At 43.6% G+C, this 12,473-nt stretch overlaps 1 protein-coding gene across 3 annotated transcripts in view; it reads right to left on the bottom strand.

Annotated features, from left to right (window-relative positions):
- Nucleotides 1-8,587: 8,587 nt before the first annotated feature.
- SNCA (synuclein alpha) overlaps nucleotides 8,588-12,473 on the bottom strand; it is a 61,325-nt gene continuing 57,439 nt past the window's right edge. Inside the window, exons 5-7 of one of the 3 annotated variants that reach the window (XR_010794661.1) lie at nucleotides 11,844-11,933; nucleotides 9,426-9,496; nucleotides 8,588-9,221 (exon numbers count right to left, since the gene is read on the bottom strand). Coding sequence is in view for 2 of the 3 variants with exons in the window: in XM_066632043.1 (XP_066488140.1) it covers nucleotides 9,189-9,221; nucleotides 11,844-11,933 (123 nt within the window). In the remaining variant the exon portion in view is untranslated. Of the gene's footprint in view, nucleotides 9,497-11,843; nucleotides 11,934-12,473 lie in introns of all 3 variants that reach the window. The other 2 variants (XM_066632044.1, XM_066632043.1) reach the window with 2 other exon arrangements.

Below are 12,473 nucleotides of genomic sequence, written 5' to 3' on the forward strand. Positions count from 1 at the left end.
GGTACCATAGTAGCCCATCATAATTGGGCATTTGTGAAGGTGCACTAAAAGTCAATGTCTATGGAGCTCATTGTGTGTTGAGCTTGTGTGATAACCATCTTCAGTGAGTCAGCATTAGAGCCTGATATAGCCTGATGCAGACATGATTGGTCCCAACCATGGTTGGCATTGGAGGTTGGCTGGGTCAGACTCGGGCCAAGGGCCAAGACCCATAAAGTGGTCCAAAAGGCCAGGCCAACTTCTGAACTATCAACACCAGCAGCCAATGTGCAGCTAGCAGCCAATGTGCAATGTGCTGTGGTAGCAGCCAATGTGCTATTAGGGGATAGAGGGGTGGTATGGAGGGCCAGGGCAGGACCTTGCCCCAGGGAAATGTGATTCCCATATTTCTTGCAATTGCAAAAATATTTCAGGTGGGGTTTCTAGTCAGGGGGCAGATTGTTTATCACATAACACAACACTCAGCCACTTTCTCTTGCTTGTAACCATTTTTTTTCTTTATCATCTTTAAACATATCAGGACTGAATACCGCCAGCTTTATCCTCTCCCAGGAAATATAGTAGAAAAGACTGTCTACTTTGAATGCTGGAGAGCAAAGATGATGCTCTTGGGAGACAAAGGACTCCAATGCCTTCAGCTACCTCTGGAACTGTCTGGTTTCCATGAAGATGGTTGCCAATGGCAAAAGGCACTAACCATTGGGTGGATGTGGCTAAAGCTTCATTTCTTTTTGGCTGTTAATGGGCAGGTTAGGAATGAATTTTTCAAGTGTATACTTACACAGAATATATCTGTGCCATGCACTGACATAGGTCTTGTGTCTGGCTAATCATCCTGGCTGAGGCATTGCTAGAGGGATGTGGGCCGCACTAGGTGACATGCACGGGGGGATGGTGACACCACTTCTGGCCAAAATTTATAAAATCTTGGTATTTTCAAATAATACCATCGTATTATATATTGTTCAATGCGTAATTTCATGCAGAATGCAATGAAACAAAGTGTGTTGAAATAACCTGATTCTATCAAACATTATAGCCAAAAACTCTGTGGGGGCAGGGTGATGGTGCACCACCATGCCCACTGCCTGGGACATTGCCCCACCCACTGCATGGGCAGAGGTCCATCATGGGGGTGATGCGCTGACCTTCTGCATCAGGTGATGTAAAAACCTAGTGACGTCACTGCATCCTGGCTTCCCTTAAAAAAAATCCTGGAATTGATGTGGGAAGCAGGAATTGAGTGCTAGAAATTTCCATAGTCACCCTCTGTACCATAAAACTACAGTTCCCATGGTTCCGTGCAGAGATGGCATGACTCTTAAACCACTTGAGATTTGCATTAATGTATGATAATAATTCTTGAATAATAGTGAATGTTTCCATACTTTTTTTTTCAACAGCAACAACAACAAAAAAGTTCACAAAGCGCTTCACATGACAAAAAAAATGAAAATGAAATGTAAGAAATGGTTCCTGAAGGTCTCAGGGTGCAATCCTATGCATATCTACTCAGCAGAAAGTCTCATTGTGTTCAGTGGGGCTTACTCCCAGGACAATGTGTATAGGACTTCAGTCTATACAAAAGAGCCTATGCAGCTCTTGAAACAAAACAAAACCAGACATAAGGGAGACATTGGGAGAGATGCTATGTTGGGATGAACAGGGACAATTGCTCATCTTCTGCTAAATATAAGGAAATTAACCATGTTATTTACCCAGTTAGCAAAGGTAACTAATATGCTGCTTGTGTGTATATCTGAATATGGAAGTTACAGACAGTATCAGAGACAGTGTTGTATTACTCCTTATGGCTCTTCTTCAATGCATGACTCCAGTATAGAGTAATCAGACTTTTCCTCTATGAAGTATCTGAGTCCAGTCTGATAAGAGCCTCTTTGTGCCACAGAAATATTATAACATCACACTTTTTGCGCTTGGATTTATTGAGTCTTTTGCAAAACCAGAGATGGCACACTTTGGTTGTGTTTCCCAGATTATCTGGGAAGACAGATAGCTACTATTGCCATTGATATGTGCCCGATGTGGTCCATGTTTGGCATGGACCAAAGTTATTTGGCAAGGTTAGTATGGAAATATTCTGGAGGCTGAAACAATATGCGAGTAGTATATGTGTAGAATATTAATACAGCAGCCACAATAGCCATGGTCCTCAAATTAGAGCAGAGATTGTCACACAGAGCTGTTTCAAGAATAGTGAGAAACTGCTAAGTGAGATGGTCATGTGCCAACCCTATTGGAGTGTTAAAGAAGAGGCTGTTAGGACCCAGGGGAGCCCAAGCTGCCTCTGGGGAGCTTAGTGGGAATTGGGGCTATGGCATCTAATGTAATCTAATCTGTCTGTCTCAGTTATCAATGTTGTTGTAATGGTATGGGGAGGGGGTCATGTCATTGTAACTTCTTGCCCTGCACCCTTATCCATTTTCTAAAACTAAGGGGTCAAAAATAAAAAAAACCTCAATATGCTGCCACCATCTCACTAGTCTGGACTTAAAATCCTCTTGTTGGAAGAACCTTATCTGGGTCTTGTACCTGTGCCACAGCAGTGAAGTGGAGTAGACAGTGACTGAAAAACCCCAAGGCACAGTATGCAATTATGAGTAAAACTGCATTTATTTTTAAGTAAATTGCACAATTTTTAAGCAAATTGGCACAGAGCAGTTAAATGTAAAAGGAAGACAACTCTTTCTGAGCTGGCAAAAGAAAACATGACAAACTTGGAAAAAACACAATATTCTGTAGACAAATGCTTTTGGAGACTGTCAGGCATAATGTTTTATACCAGCAGGCTTCCTATGTACTTCCAAGAGTCCTTTGTTAAAGGCCTTCTTTAGTTGGTTGAAGATCCACAGGGGAAATGGTGCGACTGAAATCCTGTTACCAGGAGCATGTGTCAAGTTCAGTGCTTGAACTGTGGCAGAAGGTAGGGGATACTGAATGAAATTTACAAGCCCATGACACGCCCATGACGCACCCAAATTTTAGTTAAATCATGCCTCTGTTGTTGACAACCCCAAAAAACCACAGGGCAGTTTGCTTAGAAAAGGAATAAGATGGTTCCCAAAGGGGCTCAAAAACATAAATTCAAGGGAGACACCAGGAGATAGCCATTGGAAGGATGGCTATTGGGAAGATGGCTGGGATGGGTTCTTTGAAAACAATCCACATAAGAATTACTACTCAAAAAAATGCCCTTATCCTAACCCATTGAATCCCTTAACCTTAACCCATGTGAGCAAAGTTTGTGTGGGTTTTTTTATGCACATTTTTTTTCTGGTTACTGTTTGGATGTACAGAGACAGTTGTGCTCCCCAATGGCAAATATAAGAAGGCTACCACATTCAAAGGTTCCTCTTGGCCCAAGTAGCAAAGATTTGCTTTATCTGAAGTTCTACTGCGGCAAACTGAGATACAAACGTAAAACAAGAAATAAACTCCAAACATCAAAACCGCTCATACTGCAAGTATTAATTACATCCTGATTCATAAGAAGAAAAATGTCATTACAAGATATCTAATTAGGAATCATTAAAAGAACAATTAAAGCTGTCAGAAAGGAAAAGCAGTAACACGTTTTCTTCCCTTGTGATGTAAATTATGGCAGGATTTACTGTTCATGTGTAGTCTTGTTTGGGAGACTTCCAATTCAATAAGTTTGTTCAAAGCTTCAGATGAGTATGTTGAAGTGGGGGGGGGGGGGAGGGAGGTCAAGGCCAGTGCATGGAATCCCACACCATATGTTCCAATCTCTGGACATGTCAGAAGAAGATAGTAAGAGAATCTTCCAGTTTTACCTTACATGTGTGCCTGATGTGCAGTAAAATTCTTGTTATCTCTTGGTGGGATGACAGGGAGTGAGATGATGCTTCACTTAATGATCACGTACATAAAATCACTTGGTGAACTGGTGAATTGGACAGGCACAGATGACACCAGTATCCATGATGCTGTCCATGACAAGGCAGCGGAGTGTGCCAGCAGGTTGAGAATCAGAGAGAGCCAAGAAAGATCTAGTGCAGTGTTTCTCAACATCTGTCTTCTGCTATCCCACTTCACATAGTCTACCTATTAAATGTACCACCAAAAGTAACTGGCAATGACATCATGGGTTGGGAGGCCAAAGGTGACATGACCAACACCAGTAAGAGGCTCAGGACAGGAGGGCTTTTTTGAGCATGGTAAAGCTTACTTTGGAGCCTCCTTACCTCTGTTTGTTGTATTGCATTCCTGGTCTCACTGCCAGGTAGCAAGGGCCCAGGAGTCCTGTAGGTACCACCAGACACCACCTGAAGTACCACTGGTGGTATCTATACCACTGGTTGAGGAACACTGTTCTAGTGGGTAGGCAGTCAGGCCATGGGCCAAGCACCATGCTCAAGAATAAGGCTGATCTGGCAGTTTCTATGGCCTTACCAGGTTGTGGGAAGTCAGTGCACTACCTGAATTAGTACAAAGCATCTTGGTGCAGGGGCAGCTTCTTACAGCTGAGCTTGTTTAGTCATGGGTATAGTCTGCCAAGGCATAAGGGGAAGTGTGCCACACATTGGCTTCAGATGGGCACCAAACAGTTTACCAAATGGTTGCATGCAAGGTCATTGCAGATCCTAGACACAACGCATGTTTTGCATACAGAAAGCCCCAGGTTCAATTGTGGGTATCTCCAGATAGGGCTCAGGAAAACCCTGTCTGGAACCCTGGAGAGCTTCTGCCCGCTGGTGCTGAAAATCCAGGGACCTAGTTGGACTCATGATCTGACCTGGTCTGGCAGTGTCCTATGTTCAAATTGTGGTCAGTTACCACTTCGTTGATGTTTGTCCACAGAGAAAGACTGGAAAAGAGCATTACTCACCTCACAGGCACATGTCTTCTCCAGGCAGCATGGCTTCATAGACATGATGTATTTTTTTTTTTAAACACACCAATTGGATAGCCCTTTGGATCTTGTTCATCTTATCTTTCTTTGGATTTTTTTTCCCCAGGTTCAAATTCAGCTCTGACATTTGCAGTTCAAGGATTGACTTTTGAGAAGTTCCACAGGTAATAAAGCAAAATTAGTTTACCTGCAAAAGAGATATTGTTGGCCCTAGAGGAATTGTATTAAAATGCAGCCTATTATCCATACAGTGCATCACATACACACAGAGTTGCCATGGAAACTACAGGAGCCTATAGGCAGCAACTTTTGTGGCCATCTGAGGTCAGGGTTTTCAACAAGACGTGTGAACTGGAGACTTCACCTACAGCACTATTGCAAATAGCCTTGAACTGTGAATGGCTGGACTGATGCTAACCTAGAAAGAAAAAAAGATTAACCCCAAAGAATAAATATCCTTGGCTGACATTTCCCGAGATACATACACACTTCATCTTTTCTGAGTGCACTGGTTTAGCAATGGAGCGCAATGGCCTTGCAGCAGCACACTCTAAATAAGTCATAGAGAGCTCTTCCTACGTGTCCATGAAAAATGCACCCTGTTTTCTGCTTGGCCTAAGGGGAGCTCTGCTATTACGAACCTTGAAAAACCCACATCTTGAAGACCTTGTTGTCAAACGAGCGCATAGCCTGGACAGAATGTACAGACACTCCAACGAAATTAAAAAAGCCGCATATCAGCAGCTGAACTGCTGCTTTACCAGGAACAGCTGAAAGCAATGCCTGATGTGAATTATGCACATTGAACACATTTAAGAAATTAAGGCCTGTTGGATTAGCTTGAAGGGACATCAAATCCAATCAGACATTCTGAGAAGCCCACAATTAGGTGACACGAAGGCTCTTCTTTCTGTTACTCCCCAACAGTTGGTATACTGCTCAGAACCTGGGCAGTTTCTTTATATCTAGCTAAGGACAATTAGTCCTAACCTCCATGAAACAGGTCTTATGTTGCACGATGACAAATTGTGTAGTTTTTCCTATTTTTGTATCATATAGTCTGCCTTTACTAGCAATGGAAAAGGGCATGGCATTATGATGAGCAATGAGCCCCATACTAAGGGTGCAGTCCTAACTTCGTGTTAGGCTGGCACAAGTCCCTTGCGCCAGTCTAGGAGGGTCGCAAATGTGCCATAAAGCATGTTTGCGCCTCCTCGGGAGCAAGCCACGCCAGCGCTTGGAGGTGCGCTGGATCTATGAGGCTGCATCCAGCCTCTGTAGTGGCTTGTGGAGCTAGCCTTGCATCGACCAAGCTCGGCCGACACAAAGCTCTGGGGCGGGCGGGGAGGAGGCAGGAGGGAGGCGTTCCAGGGTGGGGGGAGGGTGGGCAGAGGGCAGTCCGGGGGATGGGCAGAGAGCTGGAGGCAGAGCTGGGATCCGGATCCCAACCCCCGTTCCCAAGCAGCACGGAGCAGCTGCTCCTCAGGAGGTGGTGCAAGTCCGAGGAGACCCATAGGAGCTCCAGTGGCTTAACCAGGGTAAGGGGAAGAGTTTCTCCTTAACCTCTGGCTGAGCCACTTTGGCACCCTATCTTGTGTTGGACACAGCGCAAGCCTCCTGGCCTGCCTGTTCCAGCACAAGATAGGATTGTGCTGCTCCTATTTCAAATCCTATTTGAAATCTTTTTCAAACACCCCTACAGCTTGTTGAGATTTCAGCAGGCATTGCAATACTCACAAGCATTGAAGCATATCTTCATTGCCAAAAGGACTACGCAGCTATTTTCAACCATTTTCGTTTCACGGCACACTGACAAGGTGCTAACATTGTCAAGGCACACCACCAGTTTTTTGACTATTGACAAAGCACAACACACTGCTGGTGGGTGTTTCACATCCCCCCATGGCCCTACTAATAAATGACCCTCCCCCAAATTCCCATGGCACACCTGCATTCCATTCATGGCATACAGGTTGAAAATTGCTAGACTAGAGACATGGCTTTAAAAAAATTTTTTAATAGAAATATGACATTCTCAAGAAGCTTCACCCAACAAGCCATTCTGAACTTTTTTGGTGTCCCTATGGAATCCCAAAGCACACCCACACACAGCCCTGATTGTAGCCTTCTGCAGGAGGTATGGATTCTTGCAAGGGAGAGCTCTTCCTGCAGATTCTTTCTGGGCTTTTTCAACTTAGCGTTAGTTGCCATGATTGGGCCCAGCTAGTCTGCTGCTGTCACCCAACTGGTGCCACATAAATTACTCTGTGTTCTGTTATAAATGTGATTCTCTTGTCCTAACTTACTATGTTCTGGAAGTCAGTGCTGGGTTGGAGGAAAGGTTTCTGCTTCTTAAGATGTAGTGTGGGGCTAAGATGGTGGTCCTGTGGTACTAGGAATGGCTCAATGAATTTAGATGCAGTAAGGCAGGATCACCATGGAGATGCAAACCAATCTTAATAATCATAGTATCTGTATTGTACTTTTTGATGTTCAATCAACTTCATATGTACTATCATGCTGTAATCCTTCCAACCACCTTGTAATCCTTATCAGATCTGCAGATGCCAATCTGGGAGAAAGAGAAGTTTGACAATGGAACTCATTGCCAATTGAGTGGTGTGCAGCTGGGTGGCAGAACATGCCACTGTGCCAGTCAGATGGGAGGCAGCCAGGCTGGTAGGATAGCAGCTCACTGGCTGCTCACTGGCTGGCCAGGTGGTAGGATAGCAACTGGTGACATCACTGGTTGTTGTTCACTGCAGGCAGTAGGGCAGGTGAGCCATGATCAGCCCAGAGAAGTTGGAACTGGCCTTAGCCCTGTAAAGGAGTTTCCCAAAGTACTGATGGGGAGGGAGAGATCGGAGGCAAGGAAAGGCCGGAGATGGAGCCCAAGGAGAGGAAGGAGCCAAGATGGAAGAGAGCGATAGAGAGAAAAGAATGGTCAGGCAAAGGATAGGGGGACGAGGATCCCTTCTGGGCCCATGAAGAGGCAGGGAACCAAATTGCTTGGGGGAGGGATGCTGAACTAGGACTAGGGAATAATAACTGTCAGGGCTCCAGAAGAGTGGGAAGAAGAGAAAGGGATGGGAAGCCAGGGATATGGATGCAGCCTGACAATAGGTTGACAGTCAGGGCCCTGAGTCTGCCCAAGCCAAGCCCTAATAAGAAGCAGAGTCAAAACACTGGAGACCCAGAGCCGATCTCTTGAAAGTTTTCCGGGGAGCTGGTTGCTCAGCAGATGGATTGGGGTTTGAGGTAGCCCAGGAGAACCTATCCAGGGCTGTACTATAGTCATAGGGTCCCTGCTTAGAACATTGGACAAATGAGGCCAAGGTCCAGAATTGAAGAAGAGGATGAAGTCAACCCAGGAGGAGGGCCAATTCCTCCCTTTTCTGTTTCCTGTTGTGGGCATGATAAACGAACTGGAGCACACCATCCATGTTTGAACTGATATATCAGTAAGCTTCACAAGCCCCTGGGAGGAGGAGCTGGAGATGACAGTGTGCTAGACCATTCTACACTGATGGGCAATAAGTCTCCAGGGTTTCAGATGTGGATCTTTCCCAGTCCTACCTGAAGATGCCAGGGCTTGAATCAAGGACATTACAGCCCTTCTCTGTGGGGGAAGCAACCTTTGTACTGGTGCTTGTTGTTCATAATTACTCATTTCAATACTCCTCTTTGGATAGATAACATTTTATTTATTTCAGTAGGACACCATTATTTACAGATGACAAGTTAGTAAAACATATCACAGAACAATAAAATTTCACAGTTAATATTTATAGGTGCATAGTTCATGCTCAATTACTTTATATATATATATATGTATATATGTATAGAAATATATTAACAACTCTCACAATAAGTCATCCCTGAACAGAAAAGAATGACCATAGGAAACATTTAAAAAATTCTTGTATCGTAAACAATAGCAATTTACCAACAATCTATCAACAAGACATGTACAGCTTTAGAAATAAGGAGTAGACACTTAGGTGTGTGTGTGTTTTTAAAGATTCTTTTCAAACTTATTAGAAGTTGAAGCCACAATATCTGCACAACAACAATGGCTCTGACACCCAGATCTTTGTTTCCGAGGTGGGAAAATCACCGAAACGAAAACTGGAGGCAGTTACAGATACTCCAATCATTGCAAATGGAAGACTTCAAAAGACACTGTTAAAAACTATAAAAATAGTTTACGACTGGGCACATTGGAACTCAGCACTTGTACAGGACAGGATGTCTTTGTTAGCAGTAGCAGGAGACAGAAGAAAAGGGCTGGGACTTATGCCTCAGGTTCATAATCTTGGTACTCCTCCTGTTGGCAAAAGCAATTGTCAACACTGATACAAGAAGGAAAACAAAACTAAAGTCTATAATGAGACTTTGTTATATAGTAAGAAAATAAGAACATAAGAAGAGCCCTGCTGGATCAGGCTAAAGGCCATTCTAGTCCAGCTTCCTGTATCTTGCAGTAGCCCACCAAATACTTCAAGGAGCACAAAAGACAGCAAGACACAACCTGCATCTTTGTGTCCTCCCTTGCATCTGGTATTCCAAGGTAGTCTTCTTCTAAAGGCCGCCTTGGGTGCCCTTCAGGGAGAAAGGTGGATACAAATCAAATAAATAAATAAATAAATAAATAAATAAATAAATAAATAAAACCAGGCGCTTGAATATACCTATCATGACTTGTAACCCATGATGGACTTTTTCTCCAGAAATTTGTCCGGTCCCCTCTTAAAGGCAAGATGCCATCACCACTTCTTGTGGCAAGGAGTTCCACAGACTAATTACACGCTGGGTAAAGAAATATTTTCTTTTGTCTGTCCTAACTCTCCCAACACTCAACTTTAGTGGATGTCCCCTGGTTCTGGTGTTATGTGAGAGGGAAAAGAGCATCTCTCTATCCACTCTATACACCCCTGCATAATTTTCTATGTCTCTATCATGTCCCCCTTCAGGTGCCTCTTTTCTAGACTGAAAAGCCCCAAACGCTGTAGCCTTTCCTCATAAGGGAGGTGCCCCAGCCCAGTAATCCTTTTGGTTGCTCTTTTCTGTACTTTTCCCATTTCCACGATATCCTTTTGGAGATGTGGCGACCAGAACTGGTCACAATACTAATACAAGACTCCAGGTATGGTCTTATGAGTCACCAAGGTCTAGTTCTCACTGAGGTGGTAAAGCTGTGTCTGGGCTGTACCAATTCAGACTGTGGGGTGGTCATTCCACATCTGTCTTTCTGCCAAGTTGCTCAGGGTGGCATGCCTGGTTTCTTCCACATTTTTCCCTAGAACTCTGTGTTTTTGATGGAGGGATGGTGATTGGCCCAGGGTCACAGATGGAGTGACCCTGGGCTGAGCAGAGATTTTAACCCTTTCTCATCGTGACCTCCTTGTGATGCTTGGATCAGTGGCTTAAGAGAAATCGTTCGGTTGGAGAGACTCACTCCCCTGCTGCAAGTGGGTGAACTGCTTTCATGGCGTGTTCTTAGGCTTGCCTCTTGCGTGTAGCCCTGAGTTCAGGCTACAGCAAACCATTCCCCTCCGCAACCTTTTGCTGTCTGTAGCCTGCTCACTTTACTCCCTACTAATCTCTTCAACTTCCTCCCTTGCACCCCAAAATCTTCTACTCCTGGGTCTCTTTTGGAATCACAACTAATCTACCTACATCTTTTCTCCTCTCAAATTTTTCTCTTTGCTCTGCCCTTCTCCTTCTAAGGAGTTCCTCTTTTCTCCTTTATCCTCTTCCTTCTAGTTGTTCCTTAGGGCTTCATTGTGTACACTAATGGTAGGATACCCCCTATGTACTAATGAGCGTATTAGAATACTTAGTTGGCGCACCTGAACTTCTGGCTCAATCATCCTTTTGCTGCTGACTTACATAGACATGCCATTGGCTAATACACTGGTTCCTGCACACAATTGTTTCTTCCCCATGTGTGCATTTTACTTGTGTCTTAGAACTCACTGCTGGCATCAGTGACAAGTATTATCCATTTAAAAATGTATTGAAATACCTTTATAGTTTCTTGTTTCAAGAAAGGAGACTAGTAAAAAAGAGTGCAATTTGTATAAAGGAAAAAACCAAATTCTACAATTCTGAACAGCTTTTCAGAAATGGCCCAGCCAGAGAAGCAGAATGCACAAGTATTTTCACACAGCATAAGAATCAATTTGTGTCTTTTTCTGATACTTTCTCTTTGAGGACCTGAACAACATTAAAAGTCTTATATGGAATATTGTGGCATTAGACTATGATTTGAACTTTTCATATAACATTATTGGTTCCCCCCCCTTTAAATTAGGTTTGTTTTCAGAATCCTCCTCTACCAAATTTCTTTACAGATTCTGGTTTCCTTTATTACCAGGAACTGGAGAGGATCTCATAATCTGGGGATCCAGCATTCTTCTAGAATTGTTTTTCCAGAGTTTGTTCCATGATAGAGTCCACGATGACAGCCCAAACCTATCCACACTTTCCTGGGAGTAAGCCCCATTGACTGTAATGGGACTTACTTCTGAGTAGACATGCATAGGACTGGGCTCTAAGACACCACTGTGTGCTAAATGACAGCTGTTTTATGTGGGGGGTTCAATCACAAGAAATGGTTACCACAGGCACAAGCTTTGGGGTTACCACAAGCTTGGAGGTCTTCATAATCCTCCTGAGAAGTTTCATTCAAAACTTTTTTTGCTTACTTCACAGTTTCTCAGATGTTTCTCCTACACATTCATCTCAAAATTTCACATGGCATTATTAAATTTAGTGGCAACTTGAGTCCCCGCTCTTATCAGCTCTGCCCACTGTGTAGAGAGTTACTTCCATGGCTATAAGACAACCTAATTTCCAAATTTCCTAAAGCTTTGGAAACATAAGTGACCCACATGCCTCACTCATGTCACCAAGTTCTGTGAGAAACTGTCAACAGAAGATTTACCTCAGGAGGCATTTCGTAGGCTTCATTTTCAGGGTCTGCTGGCATGGCCGTATTATCCATCATTCCTTCCTGTGGGAGACCTTCTTCATTCTATGATTATAAACAAGGGAAAGAACAGCATGACACAAATTTCTTTGTTTAATTTGAAATACCCATCACTCCCCAACTCCAATAAAGCCCTTTGTGCCTCAGTGTGGTTAATGCAACATTAAACAGAAAATGCAATGCCCTCTCCTCAGCTTTTGGCCACAGAGAAATGATATTCCTATAGAATGGAGTAGAGACTGAAGAAGAGAGAATTCTTTTGTCTTTCTGCTTTAATTTTTTGGAATATGCTTCTGAAATATCCTTTGAACTTTTGAGGGCTAATGGTGAGGTGGTTTGAAGTGCTTGTATCTTGACAGCCTTGCAAGACAGCTTCTGTACCCTTATAATGCTTGTCAAGATAGATTTATGCCATTTAAATGGCACAGTGAGAGCCTATTCAATGCATGACTATGGATATAGGACATCAGAGATAGTGGAAGTGTTGGCACTTGCACTGTCCACAACGGTTCTTGATGTCCTGACCCTTTTCAAAGCAGACACTCAGGAGCTAACTACACATTCTGTGTGAATGTAACTACTCTT

This window comes from Tiliqua scincoides, chromosome 6, assembly GCF_035046505.1.
Source record: "Tiliqua scincoides isolate rTilSci1 chromosome 6, rTilSci1.hap2, whole genome shotgun sequence".
Taxonomy (NCBI): domain Eukaryota; kingdom Metazoa; phylum Chordata; class Lepidosauria; order Squamata; family Scincidae; genus Tiliqua; species Tiliqua scincoides.